The sequence below is a fragment of the Andrographis paniculata genome, unplaced genomic scaffold (assembly GCF_009805555.1).
Source record: "Andrographis paniculata isolate CXL003 unplaced genomic scaffold, ASM980555v1 Contig21END, whole genome shotgun sequence".
Lineage (NCBI taxonomy): Eukaryota > Viridiplantae > Streptophyta > Magnoliopsida > Lamiales > Acanthaceae > Andrographis > Andrographis paniculata.
Window position 1 is genome coordinate 404,512 of NW_026137502.1, and position 19,800 is coordinate 424,311.

At 32.7% G+C, this 19,800-nt stretch overlaps 2 protein-coding genes across 2 annotated transcripts; both read left to right on the forward strand.

Moving 5' to 3' along the window:
• Positions 1 to 5,695: 5,695 nt before the first annotated feature.
• On the forward strand, positions 5,696 to 9,788 carry LOC127244794 (uncharacterized). Its single transcript, XM_051265297.1, has 8 exons — positions 5,696 to 5,959; positions 6,657 to 6,856; positions 7,337 to 7,473; positions 7,652 to 7,751; positions 7,860 to 7,940; positions 8,031 to 8,300; positions 8,853 to 9,190; positions 9,266 to 9,788. Exons 2-8 carry the CDS (start codon positions 6,703 to 6,705, stop codon positions 9,476 to 9,478), a joined length of 1,293 nt encoding a protein of 430 aa, XP_051121254.1. The 5' UTR covers positions 5,696 to 5,959; positions 6,657 to 6,702; the 3' UTR covers positions 9,479 to 9,788.
• Positions 9,789 to 10,551: 763 nt separating this feature from the next.
• Positions 10,552 to 15,717, forward strand: LOC127244796 (meiosis-specific protein ASY1). Its single transcript, XM_051265299.1, has 22 exons — positions 10,552 to 10,575; positions 10,679 to 10,735; positions 11,505 to 11,601; positions 11,684 to 11,752; positions 11,861 to 11,953; positions 12,142 to 12,265; positions 12,338 to 12,407; positions 12,515 to 12,556; positions 12,721 to 12,849; positions 12,918 to 13,028; positions 13,119 to 13,164; positions 13,242 to 13,283; positions 13,374 to 13,498; positions 13,595 to 13,607; positions 13,707 to 13,783; positions 13,886 to 13,990; positions 14,124 to 14,277; positions 14,346 to 14,422; positions 14,498 to 14,555; positions 14,650 to 14,822; positions 14,900 to 15,067; positions 15,200 to 15,717. The coding sequence occupies exons 1-22, from the start codon at positions 10,573 to 10,575 to the stop codon at positions 15,251 to 15,253; spliced, it is 1,887 nt and encodes a 628-aa protein (XP_051121256.1). The 5' UTR covers positions 10,552 to 10,572; the 3' UTR covers positions 15,254 to 15,717.
• Positions 15,718 to 19,800: the final 4,083 nt, after the last annotated feature.

Genomic DNA, 19,800 nt, shown 5'->3' on the forward strand with positions numbered 1-19,800 from the left:
ATTGGAACTGCAAGGGGCACTTGAAACGACAGTGCAGGGCGCCGGAGAAGGATCAGGGTTCAGCAAACGCAACGGAGGAGATATCCGATACGCTGATTCTGAGCGTCAGCAGTCCAATGGAGTCATGGATTTTGGTCTCAGGTTCGTCATTCCACTCATGCAGTGATTTGAGAATCATGGAATCCTATACCACAGGTAATTTTGGTGTTGTCTATCTTGCAGATGATGAGACACTGAAAATTGTAGGTAAAGGAATGATTCGAATCAGAACACCGAATGGTGGGGAGTGGAGATTGGATGAGGTATGTTGAAGTGGAAGATGAAATCAGTCTTCAAGTGGGAGATTATTGGGATATGAAGTCTGATTATATCCTAAATTTTAGGGACATGATTCAGATATAATATCCGAGATTTAGAGATATGATTTGGATATTATTATCATAGGCATATGCTATAAATATCCATGTATTCTCACTTTAACATGTGCCTGCGTACTTTATAGTAAAATTTCTGGCTTGGCAGCGCCCCCAGACGTAGATCATCGTGATCGAACTGGGTTACCAAATTCTTGTGTCCTTGATTGTCTCATCTTGATTTCCTGGGAATTTCCGTAACAAGTGGTATCAGAGCCATATCTTATTGATTGAAGATGTCCTCGTATAAATTTGATCTGGAGAAGTTTAATGGGTCGAATGACTTCACACTCTGGAAGGTCAAGATGAGGGGACTTTTGGTTCAACAAGGATGTGCGGCTGCGTTGGAGGGAGAATACAAGTTTCCTAAAGACACGAAGGAGGAGAAGCAAGGAATTTTACTATACAGGGCAGTTCAGTGATGGGAACGGCCGCGGTATCCCAGTCCTTGGATAAACATGATGACAGGACAAATTTGTGGCACCGTCGATTAGGTCACATGAGTGAGCTAGGGTTGTCTGTGTTGAGCAAGTTGGTGGGGATGTGATAGGTAAAATTCAATTATGTGAGGCTTGTGTAGAAGGGAAGCAACGCAGGGTAAGGTTTAGTACCGGTCATCACACTTCAAAAGAAATTCTGGAGTATGTTCATTCAGATCTATGGGGTCCCTCTCCGGTGAAATCGCAGGGCGGGTGTTCTTACTTTGTCACTTTCATAGATGATTATTTGAGAAAAGTCTGGTTGTACTTTCTGAAGACTAAAGATGAGGTGTTTGGGAAGTTCAAGGAGTGGAAGACCATGGTTGAAAAACGGACGAGTAAACAGGTCAAGACTCTAAGAACTGATAATGGGTTGGAGTTCTGCAACGCTCCATTTGATGATTTTCGCAAGAAAGAAAGTATAGTGAGGCACCGCACTGTACGACACACACCACAGCAAAATGGAGTTGCAGAGCGAATGAACCAAACCCTTATGGCGCGTGCTAGGTGTATGCGCATATTTGCTGGCTTATCTAAGCAATTCTAGGCTGAAGCAGTAAACACTGCTAGCTATCTGGTTAATAGATCTCCATCAATTGCAATTGACTTAAAGACTCCTCAAGAGGTATGGTCCGGTAAACCCTCTGATTACTCTAATCTAAGAATATTTGGATGCCCTGCATACGCTCCTGTGAATGATGGTAAGCTGGAGCCGAGGGCGGTAAAATGCATATTTCTAGGGTATGCAACAACAGTAAAAGGTTATCGACTGTGGTGTACAGAAGGTAAAAATCCTGTTAAATTTCTTATTAGCAGAGATGTAACCTTTGATGAATCTGCTATGCTTGATCAGAGTAAAGGTTGTGAAAGTATTGCAAGTACAAAAGATTGTGGTGCTAACCAGAGGGGGAGTTTGAGACTCTTGACAGAGTTGTGTTAGAGGAAGAGCAACAGAATAATATTATTGATCAATCCAATCAACCAGATCAGTCAAAACCTCAAGGGAAACTAATTGAGGGGGAAGCTGATGACGCTGGTACTGGGGTTGAAGATTCCATAGCAGCAATAAAGGGAAAGAGAAATATTCAGAAACCAGCTAGGTTTGCAGGATGTGTCAATACATGTGACATGAATTCTGTGGCTTATGCATTGGCGGTTGGTGATGATCTTGGCTCTGATGAGCCAAAGACATATAAAGAAGCTGTGGCGAGTAAAGATGCAGAAACCTGGATTATGACAATGAATAAAAAGATGCAGTCTCTTGAAAAGAACAAGACTTGGGATCTTGTTGCACTACCAAAAGGGGTGAAGCCAGTGGGATGCAAGTGGGTCTTTAAAAGAAATGAGGGAATTCCTGGTGTTGAACCTGCTAGGTTCAAGGCGAGACTGGTGGCAAAAGGGTTTTCACAGAAGGAAGGAATCGATTACCATGAAGTCTTTTCTCCTGTGGTGAAACACAAAACCATTCGGGTTCTTTTGGCAATGGTGGGTGCTTTTGATCTGGTGCTGGAGCAGCTTGATGTAAAAACAACATTCCTTCATGGTAATCTAGAAGAACAGATTTACATGTCTCAACCGGAGGGGTTCCACAGTTCTAAAGGGGACCAGGTATGCTTGTTAGAGAAATCTTTGTATGGCTTGAAGCAGTCTCCGAGGCAATGGTACAAGATATTTGACTCATTCATGGTGTCTAATGGTTATACTCGTAATCAGTTTGATAATTGTGTTTACTCGAAGAAAGTTTCTACTGATTCCTTTGTGTATATGCTGTTGTATGTGGATGATATGTTAATTGCAGCTAAAAACATGGCTATAATTAATGACTTGAAGGCTCTACTAAAGGGTGAGTTTGAGATGAAGGATTTGGGTGTGGCAAAGAAAATATTTGGTATGGAGATCTGGCGTGATAGAGAAGCAAGACGGCTATGGGTTTCTCAAGAAAAGTATATTGAGAAAGTTTTGCAGGCATTCTCTGTTGATCAGTCCAACCGATAAGTACCCCTTTGGCGGCACACTTTAAACTTGATCGAAGCACTATACCAGCTACAGATGAAGAGGTTAGTTATATGAAGACGGTTCCATATTCAAGTGCAGTTGGAAGTCTTATGTATGCGATGGTATGTACGAGACCGGATCTCACTTATACGGTTAGTGTGGTGAGTAGGTTTATGGCTAATCCGGGTAAAGCTCACTGGGGAGCTGTAAAGTGGATCTTGCGATATTTGAGCGTCTGATATTTGTCTGGTATATGATGATAAAGGCCATGGTGATGGTCTTGTTGGCTATGCAAACTCTGATTATGGGGGTGACTTGGTGAAACGAAGATCAATGACTTGTTTTATCTTCACTCTGTTTGGATGTGTAGTCAGTTGGAAGTCTACTTTACAACCTACGGTTGCACTGTCGACGACTGAGGCGGAATACATGTCAATGACTGAAGGTATTAAGGAGGGTATCTAGTTATATGGTCTGGTGCAGAGTTTGGGTCTGAAGGTGGAGAAAACGGTGTTATTATGTAATAGTCAAAGTGCTTTAAGTTTGGCTAAAAATCCAGTGTATTATAAGAGAACCAAACATATTGATGTAAGGTTGAATTTTATCCGTGATGTTCTGGAGGAAGACAAGTTTTCTATTAAGAAAATAGCTACATAACACAATCCAGCTGATATGTTGACAAAGGCGCTACCGACGGAGAAGTTTGAGCACTGTTTGAACTTGGTGAATATTCGTAGGAGGTAAAGCCCTCTCGGGGCATCTGGTAGGAAGGAGACGACTGGGAGATACTGACGAACCTTTGGCGGTTGGAGAAACTCCAAGTCAAGGTGGAGATTGTTGAAACGTGACTTGGATTTAGTGGTCTACCCGACTCGAAACCAAAGCGAAATGGCTGTTTCAATTGGCAGAGTTCCTTTTGGGCTTATCCTAATTAATAGCAAATAGGCTTAGCGTTTAGGGTGTTTTGGGGTTCTTATAAATAGACAGCTATGGTTCTTAGTCGGATGACATAATTGTAAATCTCTGAATCAGGACAATAAAATCTCTCCGGTTCCTGCCCGTGGACGTAGGTTGACACACCGTCACCGAACCACGTAAAATATCTGTATTCTTTATTTGTTTTCTTTCTCGTTTTCTCATTACAGAAAAATGTATAAGATAATTTTGTCTTTTATACAGACGTGTGATGTTTTACACAGATGTGTAATGGTATACAAAAGTTAATGCAATTTATGTAAAAATTTAATATATTTTAGCATTAGCATGCCATTACTTTTACTGTAAAAAAAAAAAAATTCAAATTAGATAAATAAAAATGATACTTCCTTTGTCCCGAATAAATTATTCACGTTACTTTAGTACATGAATATATATAAAATATAATTAATAAGTAATTATAAAGTATATTAGCAAAAATAATTATGTTATAATAAAAATACGTATATATTAAGATTAAAATAGTTAAATAATTTAATTGAACCTAAAAAGTTTACAAACTATAAAATTTAAAATATGATTAAAATATATAAGTATACTTTAAAAAAAAATAAAAGACAAATTATGTGGAATAAAAAACAAAAAATATAAAAAAATTTATGTGGGAAGAGAGTAAAAAATAGTAATTTCAATTGAGATAGAATATTTAAATTCAAATTCAAATAACGACCTCAATATTAAATCAAAATCAAACAAACTATGTGGAAAGAGAGTAAAAAATAGTAATTTCAATCGAGATAGAATATTTAAATTCAAATTCAAATAACGACCTCAATATTAAATCAAAATCAAACAAACCCGAATACCATAAATTTATGGGTTTGGGTTATATCCATTGGGCCTGAGCATTGGGGTTGGCAGCATATTTTAGAAATGATATTTTTAAATATTAATAATTTATTTACAATTTTAGTTTAAAAAATTATACTAATATTTAATTTGAATTAAAAATATTAAATATATTATTAAAAAACTTAAAATTTCAGGACAAAAATAGAATTTGATCAATAAAATAAGATAGAGAGGAGATCTCAGGGTGTTTAAATTCGAATAATAAAATTTTAAATTAAAATAATTATACGACATAACATAAATAAATATTGGTTTAATATTTTAAATGTAAAAATATTTTTTAATATTAATTCTCGTAATATCATCTAAAAACTTAAAATGTTAAAATAAATACATTATTTTTTTTTTAATATGAACTATAATAATGTCACTTAGAAACTTAAGTTTTTAAGATACATATATTATTTATTTATAAATGAAAGTAAAAAAATAATATTATCTCCGTCCGTCTTTTAAGGGTCTCATTTACTTTTTACGTGTTGATATTTGAATATTAATAATTATATTAAAATATATTATAAATTAAAAAAAATTACAAAAATTAATGTAGTAATATAAAAGTATTTGTATAAAATGAAATTATAAAAATATAAAGATATTTTTAATATTAATTATAATTATGCAAAAGATAAATGAGATCTTAAAGATGACGGAGGGCGAAAGCGGAGTATATAAAAATAACAGATATTTCATTATTTATTTTTAAAAAATTAGTATTTAATAAAAATTTTAAATTTGATAAAATAAAAAACACCTTTATAAATAGACTGTTTCACATTTGAAATATCCGAAACCATAAGGACCTCCGGAGCAAATAAATCTGCCAAAAACTCCTACGTGTACAAAACGTAACGGCGCGTACCAAAAACGACAGACGCGCGCGCGTGTGTCTGTACAGCCATTGATTTGAAGACAGAGAGATCAATAATTAAGGAAATAGATAAAATTTCGAACGGAAAACAAAGACAAATACCGTCTGCCATTTCCAACTTCTATTTCTTCATTTCAAAGACGATTTTAAAAAAATTCGAAAAAAAAGAAAAGGAAATATAGTCTGATCTGCTTTTCGTTTCCCTCTATTTTTCTTCCATTTTCTAATCTTTGGAGGGAAAGAGCAAATTTTAATTTCGTCTTGGAAAATTCCAGCTCGTTAAATCGATTCAAACTTTGGGGAAGCTTGGTGTTGTTTCGCGTCGTTGTTCTGTTTGGAAGTTCGGATTGCAGGTGCGATTTCTCTGTTGTTTTTTGTTTGTTCTCTGAGTTATTGTGCTTGTTTGGAGCTTAAAGGTGGATTTTCTGCTTTGTTCTTTTAGTTGATTGGGTTGATTTCTAGGGTTTTAGATTTGCTCGAGCTTGAGTGTAGCTGTATCGGTGAATTTTTGGAAGCTTGCTTTTGTGTTGCTTAATATGTCGCTTGCGTGGATTGTTTCGATGTGTTTTAGTAGTAATTGAATCAGTATCGAAAATTTATTTATTCGTTGGAGCTATTGCTCTGTGAGGGTATACGCTGTGTAATTTGTGAGCTTGGATACATATTTGTATAGGATATGACGGATTACTCGTTATGTTCTTATGGTTTTATTTTGTCCCTTTTTCGTGTTTACTGATTGCCCTTGCGGAGTTGACTATTGCGTCTAGGTTTATATATATATATATATATATTCAAGGGGTTTGTTTGTTTATAATTTTGGTTAAAGATAGTGAGTGTTGTATTCCTCTGTTTGTGCAATGCTTGATTGTGGTGCCAAGTGTGTGGACCTCCATTGTGTTTGTGAACAAACATCTCTACTTTAACAGAATACAAATGATTTATTATAGAACAAGGGAATATGTACTGTTATGCCATTTGTGGAATGTGTGTGGGTGAGTGTATTGGTCGTGATTAATCAAATTTTCAACTTGATAAAGTGTTTTGCTGCAGTATATACAGGATAAGTTTCCTGGGGCAACTCCCCATTAACTGAGCAATGCAGACTAAAAAAAAGGCAACTGTAAAGAATTCCAGAGAGCTAGCCAGTCAAAGGGTATCAAGACAGCAAAAGAAACTGGTTGATAATGTGCAGGTTCAAGCTAAGAAAGTTACAGAGCTAATTACATCTTCTGCTAGGAAGAAAATTGTTGGTAAGTGGATTTCTTGTTGTAATGCTGGTGAAATAGGTTGTGTTTTTTACTGATATAAAGTGCTGAATGCCCTTCTTTACGAGGATTGTGTTTTTTCTTGCTCTCTTAAATTCCCACTTGTCTTTGATAAAATCAACAATTTTGTATTGATTACTGGAAATGCACCTTTATTTCATTTTTATGGCTGAAATATTTAACTGGAGATTTTAGCTGATGTTAGTTTTATGTTTAAGCTTAGACACTAACATTTCTAACAATTTGTGTACGTTTTCTTTTATTTAATTTTTAGTCTCTGGATCATAGTTCTCCTATTTCCTAACACGAAGCCTCCTGGCTACCTTGACAACCAAACTGCACAATTTCTTCTACAAATTGTTGTTAGAGTCATTATAAACCTTTGACTCTAAGGTTGATAATTAGCACCGGTGTGTTGTGTTTAAATAGAAGATAATGTGTTTGGGTTCCTGTTGCAACTTTCAGTTTCTAAGGCAGTTGAGGAGCCAGTCGATGGAACAAATTTGGAATCCCAGTTTAGATTGGCGGATGCCAATCATACGAACATTGACTTCGACTATTACTCCAGGCATGGGTTTGATAATTCTTTTGTAGATAAGGAGGTAATCACATACTTTGCACCTGCAGCTTCCCTTGTGTAATTTCTCTCTGTTGTCTCAAATTACTCCATCTTATGCCATGAGGAATTTATCAAGATCAATTTTCAAATAATAATATTGGAGTGAGTTCAGTATTGCCTGCCTTATGTAGTGTGCGTATATATTTTTTTCCATATTCTAGGATCATGGTGATGGGACTACTAATTGTTCTGCGGACACCATCTTTTCTCCTTCTTTTCATATGACAAAAAGTGTTGTTGGAGGGGAAATTTCTAGCAGAGGTAAAATATATGGCGAAATTATCCCACGTTTCTGCTCGTCATATCTTATGTCTCACCAACTCTATACTTGTATTGGTTAGCTAATTCTTTCGTCAAATCTTTTTCCAGAAGACTTCTATAAATACTTTCAGCATGGAAACCAGCAATTTCCAGACTATGGGAAGGAGAATGTACAGATTGATTGTCCTGGTATTTGCAACAACAATATGTTTCTCGATGAAAACTTAAGCATTTATTCGACTTTTAATTGAATAGGTCTTAATACTCATGGAAATGTAGGTGGTGGTGCTCTTCAATCTGAAGTTTCATCCACATACCCCCCCATGAAAAATTCTAACCTGGAATGTAGTGATGAGAACAATCAGGATCACATGTCAGCTGAAGTCCACCAAGAGAATGATGATGCTGAAGAATGTGATGATTTTGACCCATACTTTTTCATAAAGAACCTACCTGATCTGTCCACAGTGGTCCCAACTTTTAGGCCTCTTCTGTTGCCTAAACAAACAAGAAGCTGTCCATCAACTTCGCTTGTCTTGGACTTGGATGGTAATCTCATCTACACTACTTTATCACTTTTATTGTTATATTTATTCCACTAAATTTGGATCATCCACTAATCTTAATGATATTGCACTTGCCTGAGTGTCAAAGTATAGGTTTTCGAGCAGTTAAATTAGCTTTGTCTTTAAGATTTTCTCCTGTAGTCGATTTGATTTAAAATCCCTTTTTTGTATTAGGGCATTCTTAATAATCACATCAATTATTGCTGCAACATGCTTATAGTTTAAATGCTGAATGCTGACTGGACAATATCTGTCTTCCCTGCTAAATTGAGACCTCTTTGATATGTATTTTTCAAAATTGTAGAAACAACCTAAGCTCTCGTTCTTTAGTGTATTGTGTATGTTTTCTAGTTAAAGTGTGCATTTGTTCATTTCTAGTCTTCCGAAAGAAGAAAATCGAATCGTTTGATCATTTGTCCCTGTGTAAATTTGTTCATTTCTTATTGTTTTTTGTTCTTTTTCGTCTACCTGTACATAGTTTAGATATTCTTTTATGTTCAAGTAGTAATGTTCTTCTGAAATTTGTGTCTGCCAGAGACTTTGGTGCACTCGAGCCTGGAACCATGTAATGATGCGGATTTCACATTCACCGTGAATTTTAACATGAAGGATTACACAGTATATGTTCGATGCCGGCCATATCTTGTAGACTTCTTGGAAAGAGTATCAAAACTTTTTGAGATAATCATATTCACCGCCAGTCAAAGCATTTACGCCGAGCAGCTTCTAAATGTTCTGGATCCAAAGAGGAAAATATTTCGCCATCGTGTCTACCGTGATTCCTGCGTGTTTGTTGATGGAAATTACCTCAAAGATCTCTCTGTTCTCGGTCGTGACTTGTCTCGTGTTATTATAATCGACAATTCTCCTCAGGTAAAACTTAGCTTAAAGGAATTCATTGCTGTTTCATTATTAACTTCTCTTACCTGATGGCTCAACAAATTTTAGGCATTCGGCTTCCAAGTTGATAATGGAATTCCTATCGAAAGCTGGTTCGATGACCGTTCTGACAGGGAATTGTTATCGGTCATCCCCTTCCTAGAAAGTCTAGTCGGAGTTCAAGATGTGCGGCCGGTGATCGCCAAGAAGTTCAATCTTCGCGAGAAAATAGCAGCTGCTGTGTGTCCTTCGGATTTCAACGGAGAACCATTAGGCCGATGAAAAAATGTTCTTTGCTTGGGAAGGAAAAAAAAAGGTATTGGAGATTCGAAATAAACCTTCCAAGAACTGATAGGCTCGACTTGCTGCCGGGCATGACTCGGGTTGTTCCGACGGGTATTGGGTATCGACTCTGACATTGGAGCTGTAGCATCTGTCAGGGGAAAAATAATATAAGACTGCCAAATTTCCATTGAAACTCTCTTGGAGTGTTGGATTTACATTTACTTGTTGGTTCTCTGTGTTTTGGTACTTATGAATTTTTCTGGTGACTTTTTATTTATATGTTTGCCTTTAGTGTTTCAAATTATTATTACCTTGTCTTGGCTTGGCTTTGGTTTGGTATCATGATCATCGTTATAAATTTCCAAACTGCACTGTTATAAACGTATGAAAATATATTTAATACTCTCTTGCTTCCTCTCAATGGACACATTTATTTTTTATTAATATTAAAAATATTTTTATATTTATATATATTTTTTATAAATATACTAAGGAAAGTATTTTTATAATTTTTATTTAATTTGTATTATATTTTGATATAATAATTTATATTTAAAGATAAATATACAAAAAATAAATGGGACTTTACAGTAGGACGGACATAGTAATATAAATTTATTGAATCATATAGTTATACTGTTAAATTATATTACTTCGGTCCCTTTCTGAGGATCTCATTTAATTTTTGTGTTGATCTTTGAATATTAATTATTATATTAAAATATAATAAAAATTAAAAAAAAATTATAAAAATATTTGCATTAGTATTTTATAATATTACTAATAGACATATTTTGTTAAAATTTTTTTTACAAATATAAAAATTACCACTTCTTCTTCTTCTTCTTCTTCTTCTTTTTTTTTTTTTTTTTTTTTTTTTTTTTTTTACTTGAAGTAACGGAATCTGCCATTAGCGCCCTTTCCACGTGCTCGGTTAACCAGAGTAACGCAACATATAACTATGGTTAATGACCGAGCTCCTATATATATGTATATATATGCCTCGCCTCGACGACTACATTCTGCTTACGAGTTCACATTTTTTAAAAACAAACTTTCCCACGTAGATTTTTCGTCCAATATCTGCAGCAATGGTGAGCTGAAGCTCAGTTCGGATTTTACAGTTGTGATTTTGTAAGTTCGAAGAAATGCGGTGCTGATATTAGCCGTTGTTTTTTTTTTTTAATAATTTCTCAGGTGGTTGCACAGAAGGTGAAGGAATCGGAGATCACCGAGCAGGACTCTCTTTTACTCGTAAGTATTCGATCACTGGTTACTACTGTTTTTTTCTGTATTATTTGCTGAAGCGTTCTGTTGCTCTCATTTTGTCCAATTCGAATGTTCAATTCGCGTTAGATAATGGTTAATATAACCAGTGTGTTTGTTTGTTTTGATAAATTGACGAGGCTGACGCGATATTGAGTTTTAGGAGAGCTGTAAGGTTCTCGATTCATCATTTACTATATTGATTGTGGATCGATATTTATTTTTTGTCTGGCTTCATTATCTGCATTTGTATTAGACGATTTACAGATGCATTGGTTTCTTCTTTACTTTGGTGTAAGGCGAGAAAGATGATACGCTTAGAGGATGAATTCCTTTGCCTTTTTATGTATTGAAATGATCTTCGTTTTATAAGTGAAGTGTGCTAGTGAACAGGTTATAATGCATTGTATTCGAATAATACATGTTTTATGTGTTTGCCTGCAACGCTCTCTTATTTTAATGAGATACACTATAACAAGCTTACTTTATATCCTTTTTTAAACAACTCTACTGCATATCTTATTTGCTATACTTCGTGGAACATCTCAGCTAGGTTGAGATTGGTACAGCTTTCAAAGTTTGGAACCTTCACTACAGTTTTTCTTTTCTTAATGAATAATAAGTGTATCTCTCTGCACGCGCAGTAGTTTGGTTGTGTTACACAATTTTAGTTGGCAGCAAGTAATTTCAGTATTTCAAATATACATAAAACACCAAATACCTCAGTTATTTTGAAATTGCGTTCTCATTTGATCAGACTAGAAATCTGCTGCGCATTGCCATATTCAACATCAGTTACATCAGAGGTTTATTCCCTGAGAAATATTTCAATGACAAGTCTGTTCCAGCATTGGGTTAGTAGCCAACAACCTTCACTGATTATTTCTACTTTAACTACGGTGTTGTACTGATATCATTACCTGCATATGATAATAGATATGAAGATTAAAAAGCTCATGCCTATGGATGCTGAATCACGCAGACTCATTGATTGGATGGAGAAAGGTATATCAATATAAAATCCTCAATTCAAATATTTTGCTTTCTGTGTCTGTCCCCAGCAAATCGAATAGCTCATTTTATATATGTCTGTGTATATGTCTATTTTTGTAGGTGTCTATGACGCTTTGCAGAAAAAATATCTGAAAACACTCTTGTTCTGTATCTGTGAGTCCGTAGAAGGTTCAATGATTGAGGAATATGCATGTAAGTCTTCACAGAATTGCTTCTATGAGAAAATTAACGGATGCAGAAATTTCATATTACATTATTATGCTTGTTCGTATTTTACAAAATGTACGTATACTTAATCACACCAGAAGCTGCAGTAGCGGGTTATAGATAAAACCTTCCAATAGCACAGTTAACAAGTTCTTCCAGTAAATTTCTTGCAGTTTCATTCAGTTACTCGAATTCTGATAGTCAAGAGGTTTCCATGAACATTAATCGTAGTGGAACAAAAAAGGGGGGATCAATCAAGTGTAACTCCTCAACAGAGATAACTCCCAGTCAGATGAGGTAGATGAATGAATGTAAATTAGTCTATGCTTGTCTATTATTCTACAGAAGGTGTAAAATGCTTTTGTACAGGAGCTGGGCATGCAAAATGGTCCGCACACTAGTTCAACTAATGAGAACTCTGGATAAGATGCCTGAAGAGGTCAAATTCCAGAGACTGGAGGAACCACTTACAAGATATTTACTGCGTCTTACTTCATGTAGTTGCCTTCTTGATGAAAGCTAATTCATTGTGTTCTAATTTTACAGCGCACCGTGTTGATGAAGCTCCTGTATTATGACGATGTCACGGTAGATCTTCCCTTTAAAGTTTTATGCATGATATGTAATTTCCACAAGCCAACATGTTCTGTAAACATTATAGAGCAAGGAAGAAAACTTCAACAAAGTGTAGAAATCAATAGAATTTTATTGTAGCAGAAATGATGTCTTAAATTGCATTTCATGATATGCAGCCGGCAGATTATGAGCCCCCTTTTTTCAGAAGCTGTACAGAGGAAGAAGCTTATAACCCCTGGACTAGAAATCCCCTGAAGATGGAAGTTGGAAAAGTCAACAGCAAACATTTAGTGCTAGCTCTAAAGGTAGGTAGGACTTCAAGTTTTTCACCATTTTACATGTCTTACAAGTTCCATCTCTTGGAACTTGACAGGTTAAGAGCGTACTTGATCCTTGTGAAGATGAAAATAATAGCAATCAAGATGTGGATGTGAGCTTAGCTGATTCTCTCCAACTAGATGAATACAGTGAATCTGACAGTGAGGTAAATGAATAAGTGCATCACTTCTTTATGCACAAACTTCATTTATGATCCATCTTCTTTGACATATTGCCTTTCTGCCTCTAACTTCAGGGCAGCAGTTCGGATGATGATCAATATATTGTAGCCCCAGCAGCAGGTAAATTCATATCACTTAATATTCTTATCATCCTGTTTGGTTGGACTTTTAGAATTTTAATTATTTATCTATTTCAGAGAAACAACAGCTTCAACAACAGAATGGAGCAGCTGATGAAGGTCAGGTCTCGTAAATTTCACGAATAACTCAAGCTAAATTGCTTTTAGAAGGAGTTTCAACTTAAATTCTTGTCTGTCTCCTTCTTGCAGATAACACCCAGGACCCCGAAGAAGATGAACAACAGTTGAGAAGGCTAAGGGAGTGGATCGGCTCATACCACCTTGACACAATTGACCTAACTGATGTCCTTTCAAACTTCCCAGACATCTCAGTGGTATATATATATATATTGACAGTGAAAATAAAAGTTGTAACAACTACTTCCCTGGTTCTAATTTATTGTTTGTTCTACATGATTGAATATGTGCAGGTCTTGATTGAAGGTACTTCTGATGGGGAAGGGACCTGCTTTAAGCTTAATAGAAATAATAATGTCACATATAGTTGGTTACTGAGCGATGCTAAATGTACCTATTTTCCAGAGATTATGGACAAGCTTGCCAAGGAATGCTTTATATCAAAAGCTTCAGGAGATAGCTACGTCATTAATAAGAAAAAGGTCATTATCCTTTTCTTTTCATCCTTTCTTTCCACCCTAGAATTCCGAGCCTAATGTTAAAGGTTGACAAATGGTATTTATTCACTTCTTCAATCCTACTAGAAATTTGATTACGAGTTTGATGCTGTCAAAGAAGAATCCAATGGACAATTGGCAATACATGACGGAAAAGCTGCAACTGTGAATGTAGATAACACTTACATGAAGGTCAGTCCTGTTCTATTTTTTGCAGCATTTGTTGCTACAAGTAGATCCAAAAATGCTATTTTCATATACAACGAACTATCTTCACAGATGAACTGAAATCTCACTCTCTACTAAGAATTGCTTGTCGTCTCAGGCCTTATATCACACTCTTCCAATGACCTACATAACAGTGGCAAAGCTTCAGAACAAATTTGAAGGCCAAATAAACCAAAACATGGCGCGCAAATTTATCGACAGAATGACCCAAGATGGATTTATTGAGGCCAGCAGCAACAACCGTAGACTTGGTAAATACAACTCGTCGCTAACTATACCATTTCTGCTAAATATATTAGATGCTCAATCTCATATGCAGGCAAGCGTGTCATTCACTCTGATCTTACTAAGAAAAAGCTGGCCGAGGTCAAGAAGCTATTATCTGCAGATTCTGTAGTAAGTAACCAAGAATTTTTAAAACTTTCTGTTGAAATCAGCAGATTCCATATTTTTATGGTTGGATTTCATTAGAACCCAGATTTGAAGGAAGCAGTGAACAAACTCAACAATCCAGAACCTGAATCTGCCGGTATCCTTGGCTACTTTTAGGATGATTAAATGTAATGTAATTTCACTACTTGCAACAATATTGTATACTAATGGAAAGCTCTTTTCAACCTTAGTTGACAAACAAAGGGATATGACGTCCACGTTTGGTGGCCTCCACTCTATTGGATCAGATGTTACGAGGACAAGAGGATTACCAGACGTGCACGCGGATGACTCGACCAAAATGGAACAGGGCGCAGCAAGAAAAAGGGAACGCGGTGGAAACACTCCGAGTAGCAGGGCTGAGGTATGCCTCATTTGAATCATCAGCAGCTTCCCATGCATATATCATTACTTATGCCTAATTTTGTAATGAATCTGCAGCCAGTAACTTCCAGGGAGAGTTTTGTCCCTGGTGCCAATAATGATAGAGCAAATGGAAATGGAAATGGAAATGCTAATGCTAATGCTAACGCCAATGCTGTTGATGAGATGGATATAGTAATGGCGACCGGGTCGACTCAGGGCAAACGATACAGGAAAACAAGCATGGTAATGCCAACTGAGTTAATGTTTTGCAATTTAATAATAGCTACATGTATTCTGCTGCAATAAATTGACAACCTCCAAGCCATTGTCCATTGTCTACCAACTGTCCTTACCAATATATTTCCACAATAACAGGTGAAGGAGCCGATACTGCAACAAGCAAAGCGCCAGAAATCTCAAGCTATCTGAAATGTTAAGTATCTGGTACTACTTCTATCGCAATCATCTACTTGTTTAATAAGTTCTGCGTACATTAGAAGATAAAAATACCAGTATCATTCATTTAGGCCCACTTGGAGCGATATATATATATATATATATATGTGTGTGTGTGTGTGTGTGTGTGTCCTGCTGCCAAAATTGAACTTGGAAGTGGAAAAGGCGTACTACAACAATTTAAGGAAAAACAGGTGCTTAATGTGGAGATTTCGTTTTCTACAGACTGTGTATGCATATGCTAGGAAAGGCGATGAAAGTAATAGGTTAAAATGCCTAGGAAACTTCCATTCTTTTCTTGGAAGCTACTGAACAGATACTGGATTCCAAGCATCTGTTCAGGTGGCAATAAAATGAAAATTATATATAGTATATATATAAGATTTAAAGAAACGATGAGACTATTAGTCGTTGTTTCTTGAAATATGAAGGCGTAAAGGTGTATTGAATAAGTTAGAATATCAACCAGAGCTGTTTTCTTTAATAAATATTTTCAAATCTTTTAAAAATTCAAAAAAAAAAAAAAGAAAGAAAATAAATGTCTAAATGAAGCCTTAAGTTTGCTTCCTTTGTAATTTAAGTTAAAATTTTTACTATTGCAATTTATATTACTCCCTTCGTTTACTTCTGATATGCAGTTTTAGAAATATTAATATTATATTTAGATAATAATAAAAAAAAGTAACTAATATTATAAATGATAACTATTTGGAAAGGTATTTATAGATGTTTAAGAGATGAAAGAAGTATTTTTAATAAAAATATATTATTTTATTATGTAAAATATCATATTAATATGCTATTAAAAAAATCTTAAATAAAAAACTTAAAATTAAACAAATTACTCCCTCACCCAACTTCTATTTGCCAATTTCATAATTATTTTCTTTGTAAATTACAAATAAAATATAGAATAATGTATCATGAAAAATAATATTTGTTTGTTTAGTGTTTTGATTTAAAGTGTTTTTTATATGTGGTAATATGAAATCATGTCAATAATAATTTTTTTTATATTGAATGTAAATTTTTATGAAAATTTTTAAAAAATATATATATTAAAAATTATATAAAAAATGGTTGAAAAAAACAAATTCTATAGGCACAGAAATAAGGACTAGATTAGTTAAATAATTTTCAGATATACACAAAATAAAATAAAATCAAATATTACAATACACAAAAAAAAAAAAAAAAAAAAAAAACAACCAAATTGCAACGCTACTTTTTATATCATTTATATGTTTTCATGCTAATATAAAAAATATCTAAAGTTAAAAACAATAAACAATCCTACAAATATTCAAATATTGATACAAGTGAACAATATGATGTGTTAAAAATATTATGGCGTATTTCTTTCCTTTATATACTTTTTTCTTAAAATTTTTTTAAATAATTTAAAAAATAATAATATTTTATTAATCAGTAAATATATATAAGATAATTTTAATATTTTTTATCTTCTATACTTTATATATATGTAGTGAAATATTTATAAAATATATAAAAGATTCAAGAGTATTTTATTATTAGTTAATAATTATTTTTATTATAATAAAAAATAATACTTTAGAATCCACAAACAAAAATGATAAAAGAATACACTTTCGATTAGAATGGAGAAAAATATATCATAATTTACAATATAAATATTAATTTGATGTCAATTTTTAATTGAGCAATAGCATCACAATATATAACAACAAACAACATATGATAAACTTAATATCATTTATGTTGATATACTAGAAATATAATATGTAACAATGTTGATAATAATATATACTATAAATAATTCCAATATATAAAATATATTTATAAAGCACAATTTATATAGATAATTGTTTAGCACCACATGATTTCAACTAATTGGATAAATCAGTTGATTTGCTCCCAACCAATACTATAGTCTCTCCCAAATTTAATTTATTATGAAGGAAATTACTTCCTCACAACATTACATGTGTTCGTTATAAAATTATAAAGTATTTTTAAATTTGATTTTAATTTTTGTTATATAATTATCATATTCCTTTATGAAAATTATAAATTTTATTTTATAAAATATTTTATTTAAACTATGTTCATAACAACAGTAACAAAAATAACAACAATAAATAGCTACATTAAAATTTATTTGATTTTGATTTAAATTTAAATAATATTTTAATGTAATAATTTATAAAAGATTATGCCCGGGAAATTATACTAATTTGTGTTTGAAACACAATTAAAACATGTCATAGTTTAAGTGAGTGTTTGAAAAAGAGCTTTTTGAAGAGCTTTAATTTATTAAACAATTTTTAGTTGTTTGACAAGTCAAAAACTAATTTATATATTTGGTAAATTGGTTTTTCTGAAAGAGCTTTTAGGACTAAAAAGCTAAGGTGTGTTTGGTACAGAGAATAGAATTGTAGAGAAATGAGAGTTGAGAATGGAGTTCGTGAGAAATAGAATTGAGTAGAAAATGATAATTAATTCTCTTATTTGGTAAAGCGGAGTTTTCAGTCTAGAAATGTAAAAAAAATGCAGCTATATGAATGGATCAAACAACAATAATGATTAACCGGATAAAAAAAAAAAAAAGAGTCTTAACGAATTAGAATTAATGAAAAATATTTTTGGCGATTTTTTTTTAGAAAAATTATAAATTATACATGATGTTTTTTAAAATTATATTTTAGTACAATTTCTTAAAATATTGTACAAATTAAATACTTTAACAATAAATTTAATTTAATTTTTATAAAATTGAAATAATATAATTTTAAAAAATTATAAAAATTAAATAGTTCAAAAAAGTAAGAAAAATAAAAAAAATATACATACTACTCCATTATTTCTCTTTATTTCTCTGCATATTGAAAATAAATGAATTCATTTCTCAAGTTTTATTTCTCTTACTCAAACAAACAAGAGAAATGAGACTATTTCCATTTCTCAGACCTCATTTATCTATACCAAATACAACCCTAATTTCTAAAAAGCTAATCTACTAGCATTTTGGAAGAGATTTTTCACTTTTATTTATTTCTTATTTACCTTTAAAATTTTTTTATTTATTTCATACATATATATTTTTATTGCAGTATTTATTAAGTATTTTTAATATATTTAATTTATTAAATTATAGATTATATTTGTAAACTTAAAATAATTACTATTATTAATTATTACATATAAATCATTTTATTTATAAAATATCTCAATATACTAAAATTAAATCAAATATAAAAAACAAATATTATTAATTGATTTATATATTCTTTTATTATATAAATTTTAGATTAAAAATCAATAAACAATAATTATCATAATAAATATATATATATACACAAAAGATTTATTATTTTATACTCCCTCTGTCCAGTTGGAAAGTATACATGTTTCTATTTTGGGACGTCCAATTACAAAGTAAACATTTCATTAAATACCTTACTTTTTTCCACAAATACTCCTACTTTACATCACATCATTACTTTTACACCAAAAAGTAAAGGCAAAAATGTCATTACACTACTTTTAACTACCCACTATAATTAAAATACTATTATTTCTTAAACACCGCGCCAAAAGTAATTGTATACTTTTCTTGTGGACGGGGGGAGTATTTTCCATAATTTCAATAAAATTTTATTATTATTTTTTAATAAAAATATTTTTCTAAAATCTAAAATATACAAATAAAAATTTTATAATATTTTTATGATTTTCAATAATTAATAACAAAAATTCTTATAGATTTTAAATCAAAATAAACAAAATTAAATATTCAAAAAAATAACATATCAATGTCTTTTTTTTAATTTTCATTTTACGTATAAACAACTAATGTCAAACTGATATTTAGCAAACACTTTAATACAAACAACTAATTGAATCAGCTAGTCAAACCAACTAATTGAATCAGCTAACAGCTACTTGCCAAACACATCCAAAATTTCAAAACAATAACTTAGCACAAAAGCTAAATGTGAGTTAGGATGTGTGCTTTGTCTTATTATGTCTTACAGTATTTTCAGACTAGCGCGAATCCAATGTGTAGTAAAATTAAGATATATTGTGTTAATAGTTGGTTTCTCTATTGCTATTTTAGTTGATTTTTGTAAGAGGTCCGATCTACGTATGAACTCTGGTGAACAGTTGCAGCCCATTCACATGGAATAAGTGATCCATTCTGTTGCGTTTCAAATTGATCAATTCGGTGTATCTCCGAAAAGAACATCGATTATAAGATATCTGTTAGAAATAAATTATAAAGATTAAAAAATTGCATTGTTATTCATAACGAAAGTAGAGGCTTATAAATATGCATGATATACAGACTCGATAGACTCGAACCATAATAATCAAACCTAATGGATAAAACCAAAATGTAAAACAACTAAATCTAATCTAAAATTAAATAACTAAAATATCTCAACATCCCCGTCAAACTCAAGTGGTTTGGCAAAACAACTTGAGTTTGCAAAGAGAGATCGATGATAATAAGGACTCTTGATGGAGTCGAAAATAAT

What these genes read in the sequence shown, in the direction of transcription:
- LOC127244794 (XM_051265297.1), top strand. Translation starts at nt 6,703, where the DNA reads ATGCAGACTAAAAAAAAGGCAACTGTAAAGAATTCCAGAGAGCTAGCC. An exon ending in AGGGGAAATTTCTAGCAGAG is followed by an intron (nt 7,752 to 7,859) that starts GTAAAATATATG and finishes ATCTTTTTCCAG; the next exon opens with AAGACTTCTATAAATACTTT. An exon ending in TAATCGACAATTCTCCTCAG is followed by an intron (nt 9,191 to 9,265) that starts GTAAAACTTAGC and finishes AACAAATTTTAG; the next exon opens with GCATTCGGCTTCCAAGTTGA.
- LOC127244796 (XM_051265299.1), top strand. An exon ending in TGGATAAGATGCCTGAAGAG is followed by an intron (nt 12,408 to 12,514) that starts GTCAAATTCCAG and finishes CTAATTTTACAG; the next exon opens with CGCACCGTGTTGATGAAGCT. An exon ending in ACGTCATTAATAAGAAAAAG is followed by an intron (nt 13,784 to 13,885) that starts GTCATTATCCTT and finishes CAATCCTACTAG; the next exon opens with AAATTTGATTACGAGTTTGA.